The following is a 22,416-nucleotide window of genomic DNA, read 5'->3' on the forward strand; positions in this document are numbered from 1 at the left end:
GCCATCAAGTTCATGCACCACATAATTGGCAGATCTGTTTATTTTACAATTTTTCTGATCGACAAATAAAGACATCAAGTTCTTTACATTGCTCATGATCACTGATATAGGTGATTTGCTACTACTCTTGGCATTTAGTTCTTGGACCACCATAGCATTGTCACACCCTTGCCCCTTCACGCACTCCTTGCTCTGCACGGCGGAGCTGTCAACGTGCATATATGTGATCTTCGTTAGAGTCCTGCAAGCTAAATTGCGCCTTCATAATTAATCTCCCACTCCCACCCAGGCCCGGGCCCATGGGAGTGCGGCCCATGCGGCCGCACAGGGCCCAAATTTTTTTGGGGCCCCAAAATATTAGAGTTTCTCTTTATATAGCAAAAATACGGAAGGTATACACAAAACTAATAGTTCCTAGTTGGTTCCCACATTAGGAATGTGGTTGGTTGAGCACGATGTTGCAGGTTCGATTTTTTCCTTTTGTAGATTCAGGTCTTTATTTTATTTTCTTCAGCTTTTTTACTATTTCTTATTGATGTTGTGATCCAAAACTGCACTTCACTGAAATAATAACTGTCATTTTAAATTATAAAGGGTGAGGTAAATTTGGTATATAGTGTTATTCCATTGATTTAATGGGGATAGTTCTTATAATGGATTTATCTATGTACAGTACATGTACGTAAGCTAATAGCATTTCATGCTATAAGCTTTTGAGATTCTAAAAGTTTCTTTTTCAAATTTTAAAACCCAAATAGTTCAAATGTATCAAAATCATTAGACGTAAGTTACTTTTGGTGAGAACTTTTGGTCCGACTGGCTTTGAAAAATATATGTTCCTCTTAAAATAGATATTAAGATAAATTTACCACAAGTTTAGAATCTAGACATTAGCTTTTCAATTTAAACATCTATAAAAGGCATGTACACACTGTATAATTATTCATTAGTTTTATTTTTCTAGGAATATAGGGGCCCATATTAAAGCTTCGCACAGGGCCCCGATTTTTCCCGGCCCGGCCCTGCTCCCACCTTGCAAATGAGCCACTTCGGTTCAGTTGTTGTGCCATCCACAATAGACTCGTCTAGGACGCGGAGGAGAGAACTGGGTCATCTTCATCATTACATGCACTAGATTTAGATGTGCGCCTTGGCGCACGATCCCGTGAAATTCGTGCCAATGTACACTTCATGTACCATTGCTAAAAAAATAGGTGGAAACTGATAATCCATTTTTTCAGTTTTAGAAAATGAATCAATCGAATAATCTTAGGATAAAGCAAACGAAATTAAGTAGAAACATTTATATACAGCCAAGGAAACAAAAGGAATATATTATAGTAGCAAAACACTCAATGACTATGTCAAGAACAACATAAGCAAGGAAGGAACAACAAAAGCAACATCTACATAAGTCGGACCATCTATAATAAAAGGAATAATTTTGATGTTGGTAAATTTGATTTAATGAAATCCGCAATAGAATGACATTAGGATCCTTCACCCATGTTTGATCTAGGATTTTCATCTACTTCAGAGATATCAATGTAGCTAGTGAATGTATATATCTGAAATACAAACCATATGCACTCTTATTCAAAAATAGATGTAAACATATTTTTCCGCTGCATTAAGTCCTACCCTTTATCACTTTGGCCATTCCCAACCGACTTTTTGTAACTTCCCATAATTACTCTCAAGACTGACCCTGACTTGAAGATGGCATATTGGTTCAATCTTTACAAAAGAAGACCATAAAATGAAGGCAGATTAGAATTTTGATAGATGACTGGCGCAATCTCTATTTATTAGTGCAAATAACCTGGAATAACCATTTTAGTCTCACGATAAACACCACAAAATGCAAGTAGATCAGAATGTTGATTAAAAGTAAGATAAACCTTGACATGGTTTATAAGAAACAAATAGTTGGAACAACTCATCTAGGGCCTAGGTTGTCGCAGTGAGGGATCATACATGTTGTCCCTTCTCACAGTCTATGTATCCGTTGATGCCTACTATGCTCTGAAATCAAGTAATTATAGGCAATTGAGGCTTGGTTTGGAATGATGCAAAATTAGTGCACCCACTCCTAAGTAAAATAAGTTCTTAATATCAAAATGATCTATACAAAAATTCGCATGTCCCATGTGTGTACATGCAAACTTTAGTGAAGATAACTTTTCTATCATATACTGAAAAATATTTATGTTTCCAAAATTGCAGTTTCGGGACACCCATCTTTATTTTTTCTCCGGGGGCACAAAATATGTCTTTCATGAAACCTTCCATTCAGATGAAAGGGACATATTTTTTTGTAAAAGAAATGATTATCATTTATTTTTTAAACATTTTAAATGATTTTACCGTTCAAGGAGGAGCTTGCGCTCATGGGAGTTGCCAGTATAACGTTAGATGTGCGCCTTGACGCACGATCCGGTAGAGCCTAATGCCAATGCACATTTTGTATACATGATTTGGCATCTTTCGCATTGTTGAGCGAAAACTAAAATACTAGTATGTTAAATATGGATACAAATCGATGACAAATACATTTCTGCAATACTGTATGTACAATCGCAAAGTTTACCGTTAGAATCAAAGATTCATATAGATAAATTGTTTTTCCCATTGTGTAATCCAAAGAACATATAAACAACCTGACACACTTAAGACAAACTCGATCATAGGTCAACATTTAATTAAGCAAAAGATTTGAAGATAAAAATCATTTGAAATTTTGAGCAATCAATTAAATCAGACACAGTACACAGCGCCTTCGCTCCCCGTTGTCTCTCACACTTCCTCATTACCTATATATAAAGGTTGAACCCCTTTGCCTTAACCAAAACGTTTTGGATCCTGTAGACATTAGCCTTTCCTCCAATTACAATTAACCACGTTGTTATTTTTGCACTGTAGATAGTCTCTTGATTGTGTAGGTGAAGTTTGCTTTCAATTTTCCTTTGTGTGCAAATATTTTGATTACCGGTATCTCTCGGTCACTTTTAATTACGTGTCCGGTTGCTCACTGCATCTCTTTTTCCCCTTTTTACACCTTTCAGTCACTGATTTATTGGTTCATGCCTATCGTCGGTTGGTACTGGGAAAGTTGCCACGTATATTTCTCCTGCAGTTTCGGTCAAAGCGGCGTTCCTACGGGGAAATCTCCTACGGGGAAACTCTTTTTTTTTCGAGAGTACGCCAAAGGCATACCTTATCTTTATAGAAGGCAGAAGATTGAGTACAAGAACGGCACCACTCGCTACAAGCAACGAGCGTAACCCCACACAACGCCGGCTACAGACCAAACAACCACAACACAAGGAACCTGTCCTAAGCAACAAACCAAGCCACGTCTCGACCGACGCGAAGCACCTCCGAAGAGGAACGGCTCCCAAAGGAACTTCCTTGTCAACACCATCCGAAGCAGATCAATGGCGGGACTTGGACGGATCCCGAAGCGAGTCCTCCGGAACATGCCGGCAAAGACGTGCATAGTGCCTTGATGAACTGCCATGGACCGCTGCGGCGCCGGATTGAAGCCGCCAAGGACACTGTGCACCGTGTCTCCATACCCGATGCTCCCAACGGAGTTACGACGTCGAAGACGCCGCCACCGAGTCGATCCGCGGATCGAGGCTTTCGCCGAAGACAACATCCAGCTCCAAGCAGGTTAGGGGGACTCCGACACTCCTCGGCGGCGCCTCCAAGGAGGGAACGACACCGCGGGCGCCGTCGCCGCCGGCCCGGCCGAGCCAAGCTAGACTTTCGTCCGAGTCATCGCAAGCCTCCCCAACCCCGGCATCGGGGCATACCGTCCGTGAGGCCTCGCACCGCCGCCGTCGCGGCCCTCGTCGATGAAGTCGCAAAACCGCAGAAACTCCGAAACACCCACCGCATGGCTCAAGGCAAGGCGAAGACTCCAACTCCCACTCCATCCCGACGAGGCACCGCAGCCTTCACACCCGCCGGCATGAAGCACCGCGGCCAACACTCCCGCTCCTCCGGCTTGAGGCTGGGGTGGCCCTCCACGGACGACGCCCGCTCCGGGCAAGACGTCCCTCCCGGCCCTCCCCGCCCCCGGACCCGGATCGGGCCCGGGCCGCCAGCCTCGCCGCACTGCCGACGCCGGCGAGGAGCACCGCGAGTAGCGCCGGCCATGGTGGCGGCGGTCCTCCGCTCGCCGGGGCGCTCCTCGGACGAGGCCTCCGCGCCGCCGCCACCCCGCCTCGCCGCTCCCGGACGCCACTCACGAAGCCGCCGCACCTCCACGACCTCCCTCCGCCCGGCCTCGCCGGGATCTCTCTCTCCTCTCTCTTCACCCGACCCCTCCGCCACGCGCCGCCGGGACCACTGCGTAGAAGCCGACGGACGCGGTCGTCGCCGCGAGGAGGCGACCACGCCGCCGAGCTCCGCCGCCTCGACCTCGAGGAAACGCCTCGCCGCGGCGCGCCGGCCGCCGCGCAAGGTGCCGCCGCATCCTCGTAGAGGATCTCCAACGCCCGAGGAGAGGCCCCGCGCCACCTCCGCACGGACAAGATCCAGAGCCCCGCCGCCGGCACCGCCGGGCTTTGCCGGCGGCCGGCGCGGCGGCGGCGGCGGCGTGGGGAGCAGGGGGAAGGGGCTGGGGCTAGGGTTTGGTGGGATCGCCCGCCCGTCGCCCGCGGGGAGCGACAGGACGGGCCTGACTGAGACCGAAAAGCAGAAAAACTGAGAAGCATGCTTACGGGGAAACTCTCATTTGCAACTAGTTGCGCCCGCACCCCATTTTTTGTTGTGACACTTCTAAGTTTTCAAAAAATGCAAACTAAAATTCTAGACATACATTGTGTTGTGCCTTGTGCATCTGTGAAGTTTCATCCAAAAATATGTCAAAATGTGACCTGTGTAAAAAAGAGAAGACGTACGTAAATAGTGTCACGTACTATTTACAGATCATTTGTTCTTTTTGTGTAGGCCACATTTTGACATATTTTTGGATGAAACTTTACAGATGCACAAGACACAACACAATATATGTCTAGAATTTTAGTTTACATTTTTTGGAAACTTGAAAGTGTCACAACAAAAATAGGGTGCGGGCGCAACTAGTTGCGGAATATCCCCTACGTCGGCGTCTACCTTTTCCCTCAACACCCAGGAAATCCATCGAGGCGGAACGCTTACACAAGAGAAAAAACGACAGGAGTCAGGAGGAGGCTCCCCCGCCGCCGTCCGCCACTGAAGGCAGCGAGGAGATCGGGGCGGCCAAGGGGAGGATTCTTTTTGCCGGCTGTACAGCTCCTCCGAAGTGGCCGTAGAGAGACCCGGGAGGCTCGGCTCTTCATTGAAAAAGCCAGTCGTCGGCGAATAGTGGAAGCCCGCAGCTGTTGCATCTCAAAAGGGCTGCGAGCGGAGCGGCGTACGCTGATGAGCAGCTCCTGATGTTATTCAGTTTGCGTCATTGAGATGAAGCGACGGCGGTTCCCGGCCCGCTTGGTCTCCTCTTTCATCCCCAAGGCATCTAATGGTGGATGTCCGTATCCTAGCAGCCTCTTCTCTGACGCGGCAACTCCATGGACGTGGGTTGCTGCCGACGTGGTGGTGGTACGGCTCCGGTTGTTTCCCTCGCTTGGAGTAAGGGGCGGCGATGGGGAGGGCATGGGTTGGCTTGGGCACGAGGCGGAGATCCCCAGCTGTGTCCGCACTTCGGCACGGCGTTCCTCCTCCGGCAGCAGGTGGCCCTCTCCTCTATCTCCTCCTCCTCCTCCTCCTCCTCCTCCTCGAGGGGAGACGGACAAGGAGATCGGCTACCTCGCGACGTTCCTCACCCATGGCACGCCCTGAAGGGCCGCTAGAGGTTCACGGATTCATCCTCATGGATTCCAGATGCTCCTTCCTGTATTGGATCTGGTCAGTTCCCCTCCCTAATCCCATTTCGATGATTCTTGCTATTTAGTGATTTGTTGTTTGCGGCAGGTAGTTTAGTTGTTCACGGGCATTGTAGTTAATTGAAAGCCCCATCCATATGATTTGTGGAGGTTCGTTGCATGCAATGTGTTTGTTGTTTTGCCTGTATGATAAGCATTCCTGTCACTTATGGTTGTCGTTGTTTGATGAAATCAGATTGTCTGTGTGCCACTGCTGCTACGACTACTAAGGGATGCCATCCTATAGGTGCACCTGGAGGACGAACACCCGTTTGAGCCTACAACAGTAAGTACAATGGGCACAACCTCATCTTGCAGCTCCAATAATTGCAGAAGGGTGTCACTTTGTGCATTTTATTCATAATGAGCATCACTAAGTGCAGGACACCCAACGAGTCCAGCGATGACTTGCTGTAGCGCATTAGGGAATGCCATCAAGAAACTGTATTCGTGAATATTGCGGAAGTTCGTGAAAATAACGGAAGGTTGAGGTAAGTTCTAAACGATTCTTTTTTAATCAATTGTAGATGGAAGTGAAAAAATGATAATACTTTTTATTCTGAACCTGTAGGAAGGAACTGAATGTTATTTGCACTCTATAAGCTCTAAATGATGTCTTATTTCTAAGATTGTAGATGAAAATGATAGTGTTGTTTGTTCTAATCCTTCAGAATGCACTTTTTGTTGAATGGGTTGATAATGAGTGGTCTCAAGCTCTGAAAGAAGCACTTCGCAAGGAAGATTGCACTAAGTTCTAAACAATGCTTTATTTCTAGATTGTAGATGATACCGAAAAAATGACAATGCTTTTTATTCTAAACCCTCGGGAAGGAACTGAATAATTTTTTTTTACTTCATAAGCTCTAAGCTATGTCTTATTTTTTCGAGTGTAGATTGTAGTGAAGAAAACGGTAATGCCTTTTGTTCTAATCCTTCAGAATGCATTTTTGTTGAGTGGGTTGATGATGAGTGGTCTCTAGCTCTAAAAGATGCATTAGTAATGCTCTGGAAGAAGGTAGATTTTGTTGACAATGTGAGAGCTGACCTCCTACTTTGTTTGGTAAATGAAATGAACCCGACATGGCAGTACTGTTTTGATAGCCAACTAATGGTTTCGTCTGTTGTAGAGTGACACTAGCAGTACTGAAGTAAACAAGCAAGCACAGGGGCTCTCCATCTAGGAAACCATTGCCGAAGAAAAGGGGGTGTGATTCAAGCAAATGGATGCATAATTTAATCGTAAGATAAAATTGATGGTTGCTACCTACCACCGTTTATACGAAATGACATGTTTAGCTGTATATTCCCTACACGAAACTACATAAATTTATACATAATCTTTTCTAATTTTACGATCATAATAAATCTGAAAATGCGATGTTCTGTTCTCTTCCTTCTTTAATGTACGCCTTTACCATTATAATTCAGAAAAATGCAAACTATAATTGTTGCTTCAACGCCTGTTACATTTTTTGAAAAATTAGTCATAGTATGTGAGATTCATGATTCCATGTTTATTTCTTAAGGCCTCATGATGTTGGTGCTTTGTTTTCACAATGTTGTCAGAGGATAATTATCCCAACATAGATCACGTTTTTTTTAAGGAACAGGTGAATCTTTATTATCTAGAGATGACTTACACAGTTATTGTATGGAGCTCTTCATTTGAAGATTGTTAGCATTCTTGGCTTGATGAAATTCAGATCAAAGTTATAAAAGGCTTGAATTGTTAAAAAAAATAGTTTATATGTCAACCAGAAGCATTGAGATTGAAATGTGTATGCCAGATGTCAACGCCAGAAATCCTTCCAGTCCTTCTCTATTGTGCTGCTAAAGCTTGGCCATGGCTTCATCTCAGTCTGAATGTTCTGCCAGAAGCTCGCCTCTGAATCTGCTGGGCACAAGTGGCAGAAACTACGCAAGGAACTACCTTTTCAATGAAATTCCGAACTAGGTGATGCCACAAAATTTTCACTCCAGAAGGGCCTTCGGACCAGGTCTGTCTACTCAGCCTTGCATTCCTCTATGAAGTTCACATCATCATCTCTGGAACGAATTTTTCTTAAGTTCAGATTGGTTGGCGTGCATGCAAGTGGTAGTATGTACCTTATTCCTTACAAAGGTATAACTTAATCCTCACAGATAACGGTGGTAATGAACCCATGTCCTGACTATAAGAGCATGCATGAGCTTCCACACACCAATGAGGCAAGATAATGCATATACATGTAAATATCGATTAGTGGACTGTATGTGGTGAGGATTTATTCCTTTGGCATATTAGCAATGCTTATTTATAAGGTGGTACGCCCTATTCTTTTCCCCTTAATTGTGATATATCTAATATTTGATTTGTCCAACATGAAGCAATAAGAAATATGTGTATGATGACTACTCTGCAATTTTTTGGCTGCAATTTCAAATTGTTCAATGTTGGACTATGATCACTGGTGTTGTTCAAGCAGACTGAGAGACAAAAAAGTACCAACCTTCCAAATTATTGGCCTTCAGATAAACAATTTTGCTTTTATGCTGAGGTGTTCTACTTTTCTTGATTCATGTTTTTGTAACACAAGTTTAATTTGATGATCTCAACTCAGAGTCGGAGCAGGATTAGGATAGTCTTCAGGCTTGCCTGTAATTGATCTTGCTGGTGGTATTTTAAGTTCTTTCAAACGTCATACCCTCTACTAAGGCCTTTAGTAATAATGAGAGCTGCTCTATAGACTCAGTTATTTGCACCTGATTTTGCGAGCAATCGGATATGGTCGTACTGTTTATGTACGATTTCTTTTGCTCTTCCATTTGTGGGACTACCATCCATCTACTGACCTCATGATGTTAAATAATCCATTGATGAATCTGTTTCAACTGAATAATTTTAATTATTTGATGATGCGCTTTGCTTTGAGTTACACGGTCAAGAAACAGATTGCTTTTGATTATGAGTATTTATTGACAGGCTAATGTCTGGCTATTCACTCTTGAAATGCTACTATCCACATTGTCTTTGATATTTGAAGCTGCGTCGCATGAACAATGTAACAGATTCTGGATTAATGTATTCCTGGATTATCCCTACTACACTTTGCATCACAAGCAGCTAAAGGGGGCGCGGCGTGCCGCCGCGCCGCAACTTTCCTAGTCCAGATTTGATGACCGGCCCCTTTGCCTCCCACAAACCACGCTGCTGCCGCAAGTCATGTCCACCTGCTCTGCCTCCCTGCCGCTACCGCGATGACTGCTTTTCCCATGCTTACCCACCACAGCGGGCGCGAGAATCCGCCGCCTCCGTGCCGCTCCTCCACCCACGGCGTGACGCGCTCGAGCATGGTGTGCTGCCCATTCCGAAGCTCGAGGAGGTACTGGATATATAGCCGTCGGATACCAGGCGTTCCTGGCGCTTGGCATGCTCACGACCCTGAGCTAGTCTGACGGTGGCGCATGCCCGGACCTTGTCTCCACCGGATCCACGGCGGCGTCCACCGCGTGCGTTGGAGGGCCCAACAGTGCCCTAGCGCCGACCTCCTCCTCCTTCCCGACATACTATTCTGAAGTTGCCAACACATGGCATCTCGTCAACAATTTGCAGAAAGGCCGCCATTACTTGGCGCACGATTAAGGGCATTGGCATACTCCTAGACTGTGCTCGATGGTACCAACCCGGATTCAGGAATATTCAGCTCGTTGATCAGGTAATTTTTGAAAAAAAAAAATCCAGCCTGGTATACGATAGTTCAAGTGCTTGCAGAATGCTGCTTTGTTTTGTCATAAGTAAGTGAGGTGCTTACTTAAGGCCACTTAAATCCATTGTTATTGCTAATTTTGCAATCTAATTTCATCGGTTAATTGTTGTTTCTCCTGTCAATAGTACCAGAGGTACCTTACGATACTTAGATAAAAATAAGTAGCTCATGTACTGTAAATTATCATGTAAGAAGAAAATATAGCAAATGAGACCATTGTTGAGTATTTGCTATATTTTCTTTTTACAATAGTCAGTTTATGCATGATCTACTCAAAGTGTTCCTTATGAGTTATGACTTCTGTGTTGGTACACTTACCATGTTCGCGCTGTTGTAGTTGATCTGCAGTCCGCCAAAGTATGCGAAGTATTTTGAGAAATTTTCTGAGATGGGCATGGATCTGTCAGAGAGGAGTGCTATGTAATCTCTCACATCAGAGAGGAGATTTCTGAGGCACCTTGTTGACTGCTTCTTGAGCTCTCGGGATTGGCGGCGGCGCTTTAAAATGTCATCTTTATTTTTTGCATACCGTTCCCTATCCATCTGCCTTTTGAGCTCTTTAGGGTCTGCATATACTACCTCTTTAGGAAGAAAATCATATGAGCCTCAAACAGATCTTTATATATATGATGTTTTAGGTTGATGTTACATACCTTTGGACTCATTGTCCACACTTAACAAAGATTTTCCACATAATAATTGTGATGAATCAGATATAGTAGTCATCATAGATGCCCCGCTTTGCTGAACAATTGGATCCACCATACCTACAATTACATTCTGGACCAAAAAAAAACAGAATTCCGTATATAATTTTCCAATACAGAAACATATTTGAAAACATTACCTCCTGCAGGTGCTCTGTACTGTTGTTGGATGACATCTATTTTCCCAGTAGTTTGAGTATCACATAAGGTGTTTCCTGTAATCACTGGGTCCGTTGGCTTCTTTTTAAAATCCCGTGCTTGGCGCCGGCAATTTGAAATCTCATATTTATTTTTTGCATACCTCTCTTTGTCCCTCTGCCTTTTGACATCCTTAGGATCTGCAGCTGTATAATTGATCACAATGCTGTTGTACAAATGGCATATTTAGGTTCATGTTATTTACCCTGTACTTTCATGTTAGTTATGTCCTGAAATGGATGGTGGCTACAAGATGACATTATGATCTGTGCTTCCTCTGTATCAAAAGTAACTAACAATTACTTGAACAATTACGGCTCTGGTTTAAATTATATTCAGAAAATATTGAGCATGGAAAATCCCGAATTAGCACTAATACGAAAATACATGATACATAAGAAAATAGATGTCATTGTTGCCAGGAACTGTTTAAGTGTCAGAAATGATTTGATATTAACTCTATTCAGTTTTTACAATTGAAGTACATTTTTATTCTTGACATTGACTCATTTAACTTGGTGCTTAATGGAGCTCCTTGCACCTGGAGCTTGTTTCTTCCAAGAGAGCGCCTAGATGCTGCAAATGAAATGGTGCTTAGACAGAATTCAAGCTGCGGGCTGATATGGGGATCAGTATCACATTTGGGTTGGTGACTCATGAGTCATGACCAGGTAGCTACCTCTGTGTTATTATACACTCAGAAGCTTAATGTGTATTTCTATACTTTCTACGACTTGTCCGGGTTGAGAACAGTCCCATTATTTACTCCTTTCTTGTTAATTCTCTTGATTGGAGCAGCTTATGCAAAGATTTCTTCCTCCTGTGATTTTTTCACTTAGGTTAGCTAAAAGCTGTTGTAGCTTATGTTCATACTGTTTGGTCTCAGGTTGCCTTCTTCAGGCAGTTCTTCACATCAGTCACAAAGGTGGACTACCTCAGCTTGCACATGGGCTTCATGAACTGACCAACCATCTCCTCGCCGCCATTACCATTACCATTCTAACATTGCCATCATTATCATGTTCATGCCGACAGGAAACCAAATTAAGAGAAGGATAACAGCAGGGTTCAAGCACAAAAACCTGTTTTGAAATCAAAATCTGCAAGCTTGCCATTTCACCTTCAGTGAAGCTCTGATCCTAGCCCACCCCAAGTTGGTTGGCTATCTGTTGCTGCTGGACTGTGGTCCCCTAAGCTCTTCCAAGTGTTGTATGTGTGAGTGGCAGCCAAGGCAGCCAGGTCAGCATTTTCATTATCCTTGTGAAAATCTTTTATTTCTTTGTGTAGTACTTACCACTGTCTGACAACGGGACCATTCATTCCCTTCTGATGGATAGCTCGTATGGCCAGATTTGATTTATTTTCCTATGGTGATTGTGTGGAGTTATATACCGCCTAATTGTTCCTTTTCACCCCTGAATTTCTCCACTGGACTTATTAGCCTGTTTTTCCTTTCCTGCAGCTCTAAATTATACATTACTGGAGATAGAACTCCCGCTATTTAGATCTTCCAATTCAAACCCATTTTTTACATTGACACTTAAGCTAGAATCTCAAATATCTGTTTATGTCGAGGTTGCCGAGCATATTAATTCCCCTCCTATTTAGAGCTTCTCTATGTGTGACAACATATGATAGACAGAAAATAGATGGCAGTGTGTGCACTTCTGAAAACAAACCTTTGATTGTGCAGACTTGTAAATTCAAAAGAGAAGCTGCAGGCCTGCAGGGACACTCCCTGGTTCCGCCCTGTGCGCCTGTCGTCGATTCGTGGACGGGTGGCCGAAGACGACGGCGGAGGGCGCAATAGTGGCGGTGTTTGGCAGGCAGCGGTCGGCGGTGCAGAGCAGGCGCCCTGCGGTGCAGTGGTGGTTGTCGTTCGGGACAGAAAGATGGCGCGATGGTTTTACGTCGCCGCCCGGGGCAACAATGGCAGAGTGGGTTTTCGTGTGCGTCAGTAGCGTGGCGGCGGCAGGCCGTTGTGGATGGTGACGGAGGCGTCGTCGGCCGGTGGTGTGGACAGCGACGGAGGCGTGGCTTCTTTCTTCTGATCGGTCATGGGATAGAGCAGTTAAGCTCCGTATTTTTTTCGTCTTCTGCTTCTGATCTGCCAGGGAGTGTCCGCCCTTGTTTCTATCGTTGGATGGACTTTGTATGGCGGTGATCTGTTGGATCACCACCCTCTCTCCGTTTTTATATAAAAGGGAGAGAGGGTGGTGATCCAAATGATCTTGACCGCTAATCAATATATCAACGGTGCGTCTTAATTTGTCCGCCAGTCCGCTCCGCCATCGTGCGTCCCTTAGTAACCGATAATCACGCCCAGCCCCGCGCTCCCCCATCTCCTTCACAGAACGTGCCCCAACCGCCGCTGCCCCTCGCTTCACCCCTACCGCCGCCGCGCTCGCGCACCTCCCCGCCCGACGCCTGCCACGCCACGGCCGTCTCCACAGACTTCCGCGACGCAGCGGGCTCCGCTAGGCATGCTTCCTGCGCCGCGAAATCCCACCTCTCGCCGAGGATGAGCTTCCCACAGCACCGCCGCCTCCCTCCAAGACGGTCCTCTTCGTCCGACTCTCCGACAGCCCCGTCCTTCTCTCAGGAAAGCTTGGTACATATGTTCCGATCCCCAACCCGTGCAACATGTTCGGTTCCTCGCTGATCGTTCGCGGGGCGATTTCCGGCCAGGAAATCACGTAGCCAGCAGGAACGATGGACTGTGGCGCCGCTGCTTATGCAGCGCTCCCTATTCAGTTTCTTCTCCCATAAATCCTGCTCCAGCTCCACAGGCAAGTAACAATATATTTTAGAATTGACGATCCAATATATCTGTTCTGCCCACCAATATATCTGCCTGATCCGTCAGCCTATTCAAGATAATCGATGTTGTATATCTATTTCAGAATTGACGATTATGCGTTCTAGCTGGGTGGTCTGCAACTCTGCATCAAATTGGTACCCTGCAGTAAGCTTATTTTAAACGGTTTTGCTATGTCTCAGTCAACTGAGATTTTCTTAAGTCTAAGTCACTTACAAAAAAGTACTTGAGTTGCACTTTTCTGTTAAAAAAGTGCAATTGCACTTTTCTGCCAGAAATGTGCAACTGGACTGAGTTGCACTTTTCTTTGAACTGCAGTTGCACTTTTCTGAGTTGACTGAGACTTAAGAAAATCTCAGTCAACTGAGACATAGACACACCCTATTTGAAGAAAGCGCCGATGAAACCATCCGGGCCCGGCGCTTTGACAGAGGGCAGAGAGAAAACGGCATCTTTGATCTCCTCAACGCTGAATGGTTCATCAAGGTCCGAGAGGTCGTGGGACGGATACTGCAGACCCTCCCAATCGAGGCTAACCTCGCCTAGCCGCCTTAGTGCCCGGGATGCTTTTGAAGTGAGCAAGAAGCACCTCTTCCTTGTCCTCCTTGGTGATAGCGGCTCCCGAAGCGGTGTTGAGAGTCCGGATGTGGACCTTGCGGCGACGGCCGTTAGCTCTGGAGTGGAAGAGCTTCGAATTCGCGTCTCCCAGCCGGATCCAAGTGAGCCTCGATCTTTGCCTCAACTTCATCTTCTGGATGGCCAGCAGCCCCAAGAAGCCGGATGCCGCCTCCGTCTCGGACTATAGACCGATCAGCCTCATCCACAGTCTTTCCAAGATTTTCTCCAAGCTTCTTGCAAACAGACTCGCGCCGGTCCTGCCGAACATCGTCTCTAAGTGCCAGAGCGCATTCGTGAAGAAGAGAAGCATCCATGACAACTTCTTGCACGTCCAGAACCTCATCAAAGAGCTTCACGCATCTAAGACCCCGTCCCTGTTCTTAAAGCTGGACATCTCCAAGGCCTTCGACTCCGTTGGTTGGGCTTACCTCCTGGAGGTGATGAGAGCTTTGGGGTTTGGCCAGATTTGGAGAGATTGGATATGCCTATCGCTCGCCTCTGCTACCTCGAGAATCCTTCTCAACGGGAGGTTTCTGAAATCGGGATGGGGAGCAGGGAGATGTGTTGGGATATAGAGGTGGCGCCCGAGAATTCTCCGGGAGGTGCGGCGGAAACCGGAAGAGGAGGGGATGTGCACGGCAACTCGAAAAGATCTTCATTTCCCCTCGGTAATTTGGTATTATTTCGTTTGTGCTTTGCAATCGATGAAGAATATCCAATTCCTGAACTATGACATTGTGTATTGCAGGTGGTTGCCAATCAGCAGGCGCGAATAGAAATACAAATTTCACCTCCATCACTATCCACATCTGCCTATCTCCTTTGTTGCCTCAGGTGCTCCCTCTCCTAAGAAACTCACCAAGGTCTGGTTCTCCATTCTGATTATTGCCTGCATGTCTCCTTTAATGTCTACGCCTGATATCTCTTCGTCACTTCTTTGATACTGCATTCTAGGTGTTTATGTCAATAGCTCAAGGAACGTATTGTAATTAAGACTAGACATTAATATGGCTCATCTCAACAACTGGAGTATGTATTTAATTGTTTTTTTGGTATTGCAGCTAAATTCTGGGTCTCTAATCTGCTTGCATTGTGAAGATGAACAAGTGTTTGAATGTTTTTGGCATTAACAAATTTCAGAACAACAAACTGATGAACTGGTACACTGTGGTAATATCTACATTTTGCTACCCCTTGTACACTGCACGCCATGGATGCATGTATTCTTTCAGTGTGAGCTTGTAGGTATATGACATGTTGTTGCTATAAATATGTCTTGCGCCTTAATTCTTGCAGATTGAATAGTAGAAGGTAGTCAAAGGCAAGAATTGTGCAACCGACTCTTATGCATAAAAATGTTAGCATTATAACTGGCTTCCATTGCAACCTTGATCAACATGAAGTTCTTCCTTTACAACATGTTGATAGCAGGAGCCAATTGGTATGACCTGAGCCTCATCCCTTTTTTTTCCAATACAAACATAAAGATAGTCTTGTGATTGAACAAGAGTTCTGCATTAGGTGCGCTACTGGAAAAGTCTCCTTCTATAATTTACTTGCATATCCTATTTGGAAACATCACTCTGGCACTGGTCAATGTTTTCTTAACAAGTTCCTATGGTACCATAAACCATATTTGGAAATTAATTATGCATAGATGTGTATTATGCATTTTTTAGCCATATAGATGGTTAGTCACATCATTCCAGGATTCTAGGTTTTTAATGTTCGATTCAGTGTAGTGAGGAATATATTCAGGGCTTTATTGTGCCTTCTTTGAATGTTTGAGTACTTCATTATCTTGATAATGGGGCTTGTCAAGCTGGTAGTGAATTTGATAAGGTTGGAATGATTTCTCTCCTCAATCTTTCTTTGTGTTCAATGTCTGAGACCGAATATTCTGTATCCTATTCAATACGGATCTTTTTTGTTATATTTCAATTCATTTTCAGGAATGATGGTGATAGCTATATTTGTCAATTTGAACATCTTATCCGATGCAATTTGTACCTGGTTTCTTAATATGTCACTTTGAAGCAGAGCAATGTTCTATTGCAGTTGGTAGGCACAAATTTGGGTCTAGAAGGTGTTTTGACCATAGCAAATTAGTCAATGTTCATCCTAATCTGCTAAGCTGGTGTATATCTTCCTGATAATCACCAATTGACCATCATGCATCATGTTTTTACTGACAAACAAAACTTCGATAATTAGTACTGTCCTTCTACCATTGTAAGCACAACTGTCCAGTTAGGCCGTAGAATCACAATATCGTGTATAAGCATGTGCATTCTCAACCTCGATGGATTGTTAGAATTTCCCAAAAACAACTTCGATTTTGTATGTTTCATCTAAATAACTGTGTTTTTTTATGTTTCATCTAGGTTGCATTTTACCCATCCTTTTGGTTTACTTACTCCCATAGGCAATTATATTATCCTATTTTAAAAGATTCTGCAGTTATATTTACCATGCAAAGCTTTATTTTCTAAGCATTGTGAACAAACAGTTATCAAGTAATGATCCAGAAGTAAACCATTGTCCTATTTATTGCAATACATGTTGGAGTGTGCACTTTAGCTGTATAGAGAATTAACTGAAGCCTCAAATACACGACAGCAATCTATGATTAAGACAATATAATGGTACATCTTCTACCACTTAAACAACACAAGTGCTTCCTACCTTCGCTTTCTTTTGAGCATCAACGAGCGCAGGGGCTATGTGCACTGTGGTAGTGCAGGTTTGTCGAAACATTATTTTGCAAGTATATACTCCCTCCATCCCAGGAAACATGTCAAAAGTTTGTTAAAATTTAGATGTTTCTAGACACTAAATAGATACATCCAAATTTTGGCAAACCTTTGACATGTTTGGTAGGACGGAAGGAGTACTTAGTTTGTAATGGACAAAAATTATCAAACTTTAGAGAGAGTGATTATATTCTTTCATGTGCAGATTGCAAGACCAAGAGGATTCTTATTTGGATGGAAGGGTCATTTTGGTGACATTGTATGGTTATGTATCACAATCAAGGGGATTTGTAAACATGTTTCGTTCATATGAAATTTCGAGGTCTTGAAATTGATTAGTGATCTTTTTGGATGATGCTCGCTGACTTATTTTTTTGTAAATTTGAAGTTAATTCATCATACTACATCAGTAAAAAGTATATATGGTTTCATCAGTGGTGTTTTCTATTTGTGTACCACACAATTGTCATGCTTCTGGTTGAGGATGGCTGTCAATGCCATGTAAAACCCATTTCATTGTGTGTGATTTACTTTTGTAGCGGTTTAGAATGTTTTTATTGCTATCTTTTAAAACAAATGAAGAACATTTAAAAAACAAATTGGAGACGATACTAGAGTACATCTAAGTTCAAAATATAGGAGGAATGACTTATTTCAGGTATAAATTTGCATTAGTGAAGACGTGCGAGCACGTGCAAGCTTACTAGTATAATAATAATAATGGAGATGGAGATATGATGTTTTGTTGAGAATGACCAATTGACCACCAAAACTTGGGCACTTAACATGAACATAGCCTTGGAACATGCACAACAAAAACGCCAAACATCTCCCTTATAAAAAAATCAGGAATCACTGATTGATAATCCTGTATGCTGTGTATTTATCACGCAATGCAAGGGCACCGACACCGTGGCAAATAGGATAACCATTTATACCTCAAATTCGGCAGCCTACTTAAATTACTTGACTCCTTGTTGGAGAATTGGGAGGGAAGAAATCTTACAGGTCCTAAATTATCTCAAGCAAAGAAGAAATTGCTAAGCACTGTAGATGCAATGCTTGTAGCATGCTTCTGTTAGTTTCTTGGTCCACTGTTTCAATGTAGTTGCTAACAACAGCTCGATATTTACACGATACTTACTTCCCAACTTCACATGAGAAGCTGCATTAAAAATGAGCAGTCAAATGACAGTTATGCTTGTACAACCTCACGGAGAGTGTAAAATCAGGAGGTGTCCAACTTGGCAGTCCCAGTCTCGGAGGAACGCATTGACTATCCAGGAAGAAGCCACTGCTCGTGATGTTTGGTGCTCTTTAGAGTCTGGACAACCATGCAGTAGCACCATCGCATAGCAGACAATAACGATCTATAATCTACACACTACCTTTCAATATCCAGCTGGCAGTCTTCAAGGCACAACCTGGTGAACGTTACCTTCCCGGTCAATAATTACTGTAGAACAGTAGGAAACCTGGTAACCAATCATCATGCAGTAAATATCCTACCAAATCCATAAATCCCCATAAATCAACTTTGTGGCACTATAAGGACACAAATCAGCTTTAATCGATCTAGTTTGAGAATGCAAGTCACCCAACAATGGATATCTCAAGCAAACTCATCAACATCTTAGCATATTTCGTTCACAACAACGAAATGCGAAGGCATGCAGGAAACTATGTACTTTTAGTATTTTAATCAAAGGCTGTATTGAAAAACACTTGGCAATTATGTAAGTTTCTTACTACAAGTATCATAATCACCTCAATCAGCTTTCAGGGTTAGGACGTCACCCCATATGAGGACCTGAAGTACGCCATCAATCTTAAAAGCGGCTCTGATCTATGACAAGAGGTTGACTCTGAAGTATCTGCTCAAGCTTCCAGCTCCCTATTGTTGTCGGTATAACAAAACCACAATAAATACATGCAGCAAGCAACCAGTCCTGGTCTACTTGTACAGCTGTATACAAAGAATAAAAGCCAATAAGCTAATGAATTGCAGTAGCACCTTGTAATCACATCAACTGAGCAACAGAAGGTTTGGAGCTGATTGCTGAAGTGTCCCACTCAAATACTCTGAGTATAACTGTGGAATGGACTTGAGAATAGCTTCACTATATGAGTTAAGACTCTGAGTACTGTGGTTTGCTCCCAGGTGTCTCGGGGCCCGATCATTTTTCAATAAATGAAGAATCGTATTTCGAAGTTCCAAGAAATTATGTAAGGAGACCCAGATGTGAGCTACATTCCTGTAAAATTTCAATAATTAGTAACTTAATTTCTGTAAATTTCAACAAATAGCAAATAATACCTCCATTATAGATCCACACAATTTTTTCAGAATAAAAAAAGATCTTCTGAAAATTTACAGGTACGGCATCGGGATCTGTATGTGCTTGTGAAAAAAAATGTTTTGAAAAAATTAATGGAACTCCAGTAGACCTGAACTTCGGGTTTTCATTCAAACTATGTTATATTGGGATTTGTTGAAAACAAATAGAGGCAATGGTGAGGCCTAATACAGTAATACTAGACACACAGCCATCATACAAGAAATGAATATATGTAAAACACGTTTAAAGAAAAGACAAAGGACCAATCATACCTTGAAATAATTTCAGTACTTCCATTTCACATCCAATGTGACCATCTTACTGCAAGAGCTGTTAGGAACAAAAATGCTGAATATCCTGTCACTATGTACCATTCCTGAGCTAGCGAGCAGCACTTCACAGATACAGCCCCTTTCTGTCCAAATGTTGCAATGACAAAACCTGGCACTCCACTCTTCTTCCATGTCATGGCAGGCACTGTTACTTCCCTTGTCCCATCAGCGTGGGTGTAGTCTGAGAAGCTATGGGCATGAGCACTAAATATAATCCTGCGGAACAAGAAATGATAGTATGACTTCACGTGCAGTCGTGCATTCCTATGAGGAAGAAACTCAATATGATTTGTTTCAACAAGCATATCGAACAAAATATTATTCTCCTTTTTTGACTAGTAATTTACCACAAGTAACTGAAAAATTGAAGCAGGTAAACAATGCAACAAAAGAATCACCTTTAGCAGTTATAAGTAATTCAACTCACAGCTATACATTCAGAAACTACGGCGGTATACTGAGGACTAACCTTGGTTTAAGTGCCTGAAGAATATACTGAGTTGAATTTGCAGGGAGGGTATGCAGTTGATCATACAGCCTTGTGCCATCATCTCCACTGCAGGATTAGATTACAGTCAATATGATAATCACCCCAATACTCAGGGCAACACAGAGAACAGTGGCACAAAATTGCACATTCAAGACAATTATTATTCCAAAATTGAAGGCAAGCAGTACAGAAAGACACTGAATGAATGGAGGGGAAAAGTTCACATGTAATAGTTACATACTTCCTCCGTTAACTACTGTAAGACCTTTTAGATATTTTGACCTTTTAGACGCGTTTCAGCGTGTGAGAAAAGTTAACATGTAATAGTTAAATACTTCTGTTCACTCATGTTCTAAAAAGTCTTACAATAGTGAATGGAGGGGGTAAGTTTAAATATGCACAGAATGTATCATGTGCTTTTCAAAATGACAATCTTACATAATGATGGAAACAGGATATAGCATTGGTATAGAACATGAGTTATGAATTTCACAAAAAGGGAAAATGAATTGTGCCTTAACTCATGATACATAATATCTAAATTTTACCTTTCTTTCGAACTCAAGGAAACCAGAGGATGATCTGAGACAGCTCCCTCTGGAAATATGGGGACACCGATGATTCCTCCATCAGACTTATCGGACTTATGTAGTGGAATATGGAGTAAAATGATTGGACCAGATCCCGAAGTCATGCTGTTTTGTCTCCAACTGTGGGCATCGGAATCTTGTTGTTTTTCACTTCCCAGATGATAATGTTGTGGTCCGTTTAACCTTTTCCTTTGGAAACAATGGCTTTCCATCTCCATAACCTTCTCAACGCTGAACCGCAACGTGTTGTCACCACAGAGCAGTGCAATCGCATTTAAAGACAAAAAACTGGTATTACTAATCTCAAAGGAACCACAACCACTTGAATCTAATCCTGGCAAATGATTGGCCATACGGTGCACCAATTTACCATCCAAACTCAAACATCCGCCCACATCTTTATCACCTAACACGATATGAATAGGAAGGGAAGAGTACTGCCCCAGTATCCCCTCAAACTGTTCAAGAACAGCTACCCATTTGCTCTCGCTCTGCTCTGAACCCTTTGCTGAGATGTCCCCAAGGACTATGATCATATCTGGATTCGTTGTCTGAATAGATTTCTGGCAAAGGCATAACAATCCAAATTAAGCTTTTGCGCCATAGAGAGAGTGATAAGCATAAGTGTGTATAGCAGTAGTGCCCATCCAAAAGCTGATAGAGTTAGACTTTAATAATCTGCCTCGTATATGAAATGACATTGCAAATTATATGACTGAAAAGTGAAAATAGCATCCATGACAAAATATAAAGAGTCTTATACATACCTAAAAGGACAATAGCTTCCTAAAGTTTGAGCACTGCAGTGTGGTGAACAACTTACTATAATAAGGTGAAATAAGCAGCTGATTCCTAATAAATGAAGAAGAGTAATTAGCCTATGACATTGCTCTGCGAGTCCAAATTGGCCCAATCAGTTATCTCTCTGCGCCAGTACAATAGTAAAGGGCATGAATCACTTGAACAGTTATGAAAAATTCCAATTTCCCCACGTTCAGCCTATATAACAGGTACATGTGGATGTGGTATGTATACATGGGAACTTTAGCATGCAGACACACACAAAAAACAACTCGGGAAAACAGGTACATGTGGATGTGGTATACATGGGAACTTTAGCATGCAGAGTTGCAGACACACACAAAAAAACAACTCGGGAAAACAGGTACATGTGGAACTTTAGCATGCAGACACACACACAAAAAAAAACAACTCGGGAAAATTTGGGTCGCTCGCATCTGAATCTGATCACGGATAACTTACTGTGATTAGCTTGGACATGAGGTGATATCGGAAGAAGCGGTCGGCGTGTGTAGCATCCGAACCAAGGAGCATCAGGTCGGCGATCAACATGGCCCTGAGGTCGCCGGAGGCAGGGTGGAGGGCGGGCGAGCCGCCGGAGCAGGAGGGCGTGGAGAGCCAGTCCTCGAAGGCGAGCAGGGCGGCGATGAGGAGGAGCGGCAGATACGGGTTCGGCCATGCCGCCATCGCCGACGCGTGGAGGGAGAACACTGGGGGGAGACCGAGGGCGGGGGCGGGGGCGAGGTCTCGGATTGGTCGTCGCCGGCCATGACGTGGCTGTTTGCTTGTTTTATTTCTGACGGTGAGATGAGATTTGACCGGCGGTAAAATTAGCCCGACAAAGCAAGAAGAAAGAGAAGAAGCCTGGCAGAGGCGTCGCGAGAAATATTTTATCTGACGCCTTGTGCAACCTGTATCTGCTTTTGCGCTTCCTTATTTTGTCTGTATGGGCCCTGTCCGGTCGAGGCTAAGTGCCTGTTTGTTTGGACTGCAGCTGAACGAAAATCAGCTGGAGTTGGTAGGATCTGAGAAGTAGCTGGAGCTGGTAGGATCTGGAAGTAGCTGGAACTGGACAGCTGGTGAGATGCAAAAATGTTGTTTAGCAACCTGCT

General features: G+C 43.5%; 2 protein-coding genes and 2 long non-coding RNA genes across 4 annotated transcripts; 3 read left to right on the plus strand and 1 right to left on the minus strand.

Annotated features, from left to right (window-relative positions):
• Positions 1-6,106: 6,106 nt before the first annotated feature.
• LOC124672463 lies at positions 6,107-8,297 on the plus strand. The gene is made up of 4 exons (XR_006992703.1): positions 6,107-6,198; positions 6,296-7,168; positions 7,749-7,909; positions 8,055-8,297. It is a non-coding gene; the product is annotated as an uncharacterized LOC124672463 (long non-coding RNA).
• A 904-nt stretch (positions 8,298-9,201) lies between these two features.
• LOC124685285 lies at positions 9,202-10,169 on the plus strand. The gene is made up of 2 exons (XR_006997376.1): positions 9,202-9,607; positions 9,996-10,169. It is a non-coding gene; the product is annotated as an uncharacterized LOC124685285 (long non-coding RNA).
• Positions 10,170-13,051: 2,882 nt separating this feature from the next.
• On the plus strand, positions 13,052-17,066 carry LOC124672471. Its single transcript, XM_047208696.1, has 6 exons — positions 13,052-13,352; positions 13,467-13,518; positions 14,528-14,667; positions 14,748-14,862; positions 15,061-15,440; positions 16,958-17,066. Exons 1-5 carry the CDS (start codon positions 13,298-13,300, stop codon positions 15,062-15,064), a joined length of 366 nt encoding a protein of 121 aa, XP_047064652.1. The 5' UTR covers positions 13,052-13,297; the 3' UTR covers positions 15,065-15,440; positions 16,958-17,066.
• Positions 17,067-18,892: 1,826 nt separating this feature from the next.
• Positions 18,893-22,016, minus strand: LOC124672481 (metallophosphoesterase 1-like). The gene is made up of 5 exons (XM_047208704.1): positions 21,767-22,016; positions 20,462-21,066; positions 19,893-19,979; positions 19,364-19,639; positions 18,893-19,007 (listed from the first exon to the last, which is right to left on the minus strand). The coding sequence occupies exons 1-4, from the start codon at positions 21,989-21,991 to the stop codon at positions 19,390-19,392; spliced, it is 1,167 nt and encodes a 388-aa protein (XP_047064660.1). The 5' UTR covers positions 21,992-22,016; the 3' UTR covers positions 18,893-19,007; positions 19,364-19,389.
• Between the last annotated feature and the right edge of the window lie 400 nt (positions 22,017-22,416).

This window comes from Lolium rigidum, chromosome 1 (genome assembly GCF_022539505.1).
Source record: "Lolium rigidum isolate FL_2022 chromosome 1, APGP_CSIRO_Lrig_0.1, whole genome shotgun sequence".
NCBI classification, from domain to species: domain Eukaryota; kingdom Viridiplantae; phylum Streptophyta; class Magnoliopsida; order Poales; family Poaceae; genus Lolium; species Lolium rigidum.

What these genes read in the sequence shown, in the direction of transcription:
- LOC124672471 (XM_047208696.1), top strand. Translation starts at nt 13,298, where the DNA reads ATGCAGCGCTCCCTATTCAGTTTCTTCTCCCATAAATCCTGCTCCAGC. An exon ending in ATCCTGCTCCAGCTCCACAG is followed by an intron (nt 13,353 to 13,466) that starts GCAAGTAACAAT and finishes TATCTATTTCAG; the next exon opens with AATTGACGATTATGCGTTCT. An exon ending in AAGATCTTCATTTCCCCTCG is followed by an intron (nt 14,668 to 14,747) that starts GTAATTTGGTAT and finishes TGTGTATTGCAG; the next exon opens with GTGGTTGCCAATCAGCAGGC.
- LOC124672481 (XM_047208704.1), bottom strand. Translation starts at nt 21,991, where the DNA reads ATGGCGGCATGGCCGAACCCGTATCTGCCGCTCCTCCTCATCGCCGCC. An exon ending in TCCTTGAGTTCGAAAGAAAG is followed by an intron (nt 19,980 to 20,461) that starts GTAAAATTTAGA and finishes CTAATCCTGCAG; the next exon opens with TGGAGATGATGGCACAAGGC. An exon ending in CTTCAGGCACTTAAACCAAG is followed by an intron (nt 19,640 to 19,892) that starts GTTAGTCCTCAG and finishes CTTGTTCCGCAG; the next exon opens with GATTATATTTAGTGCTCATG.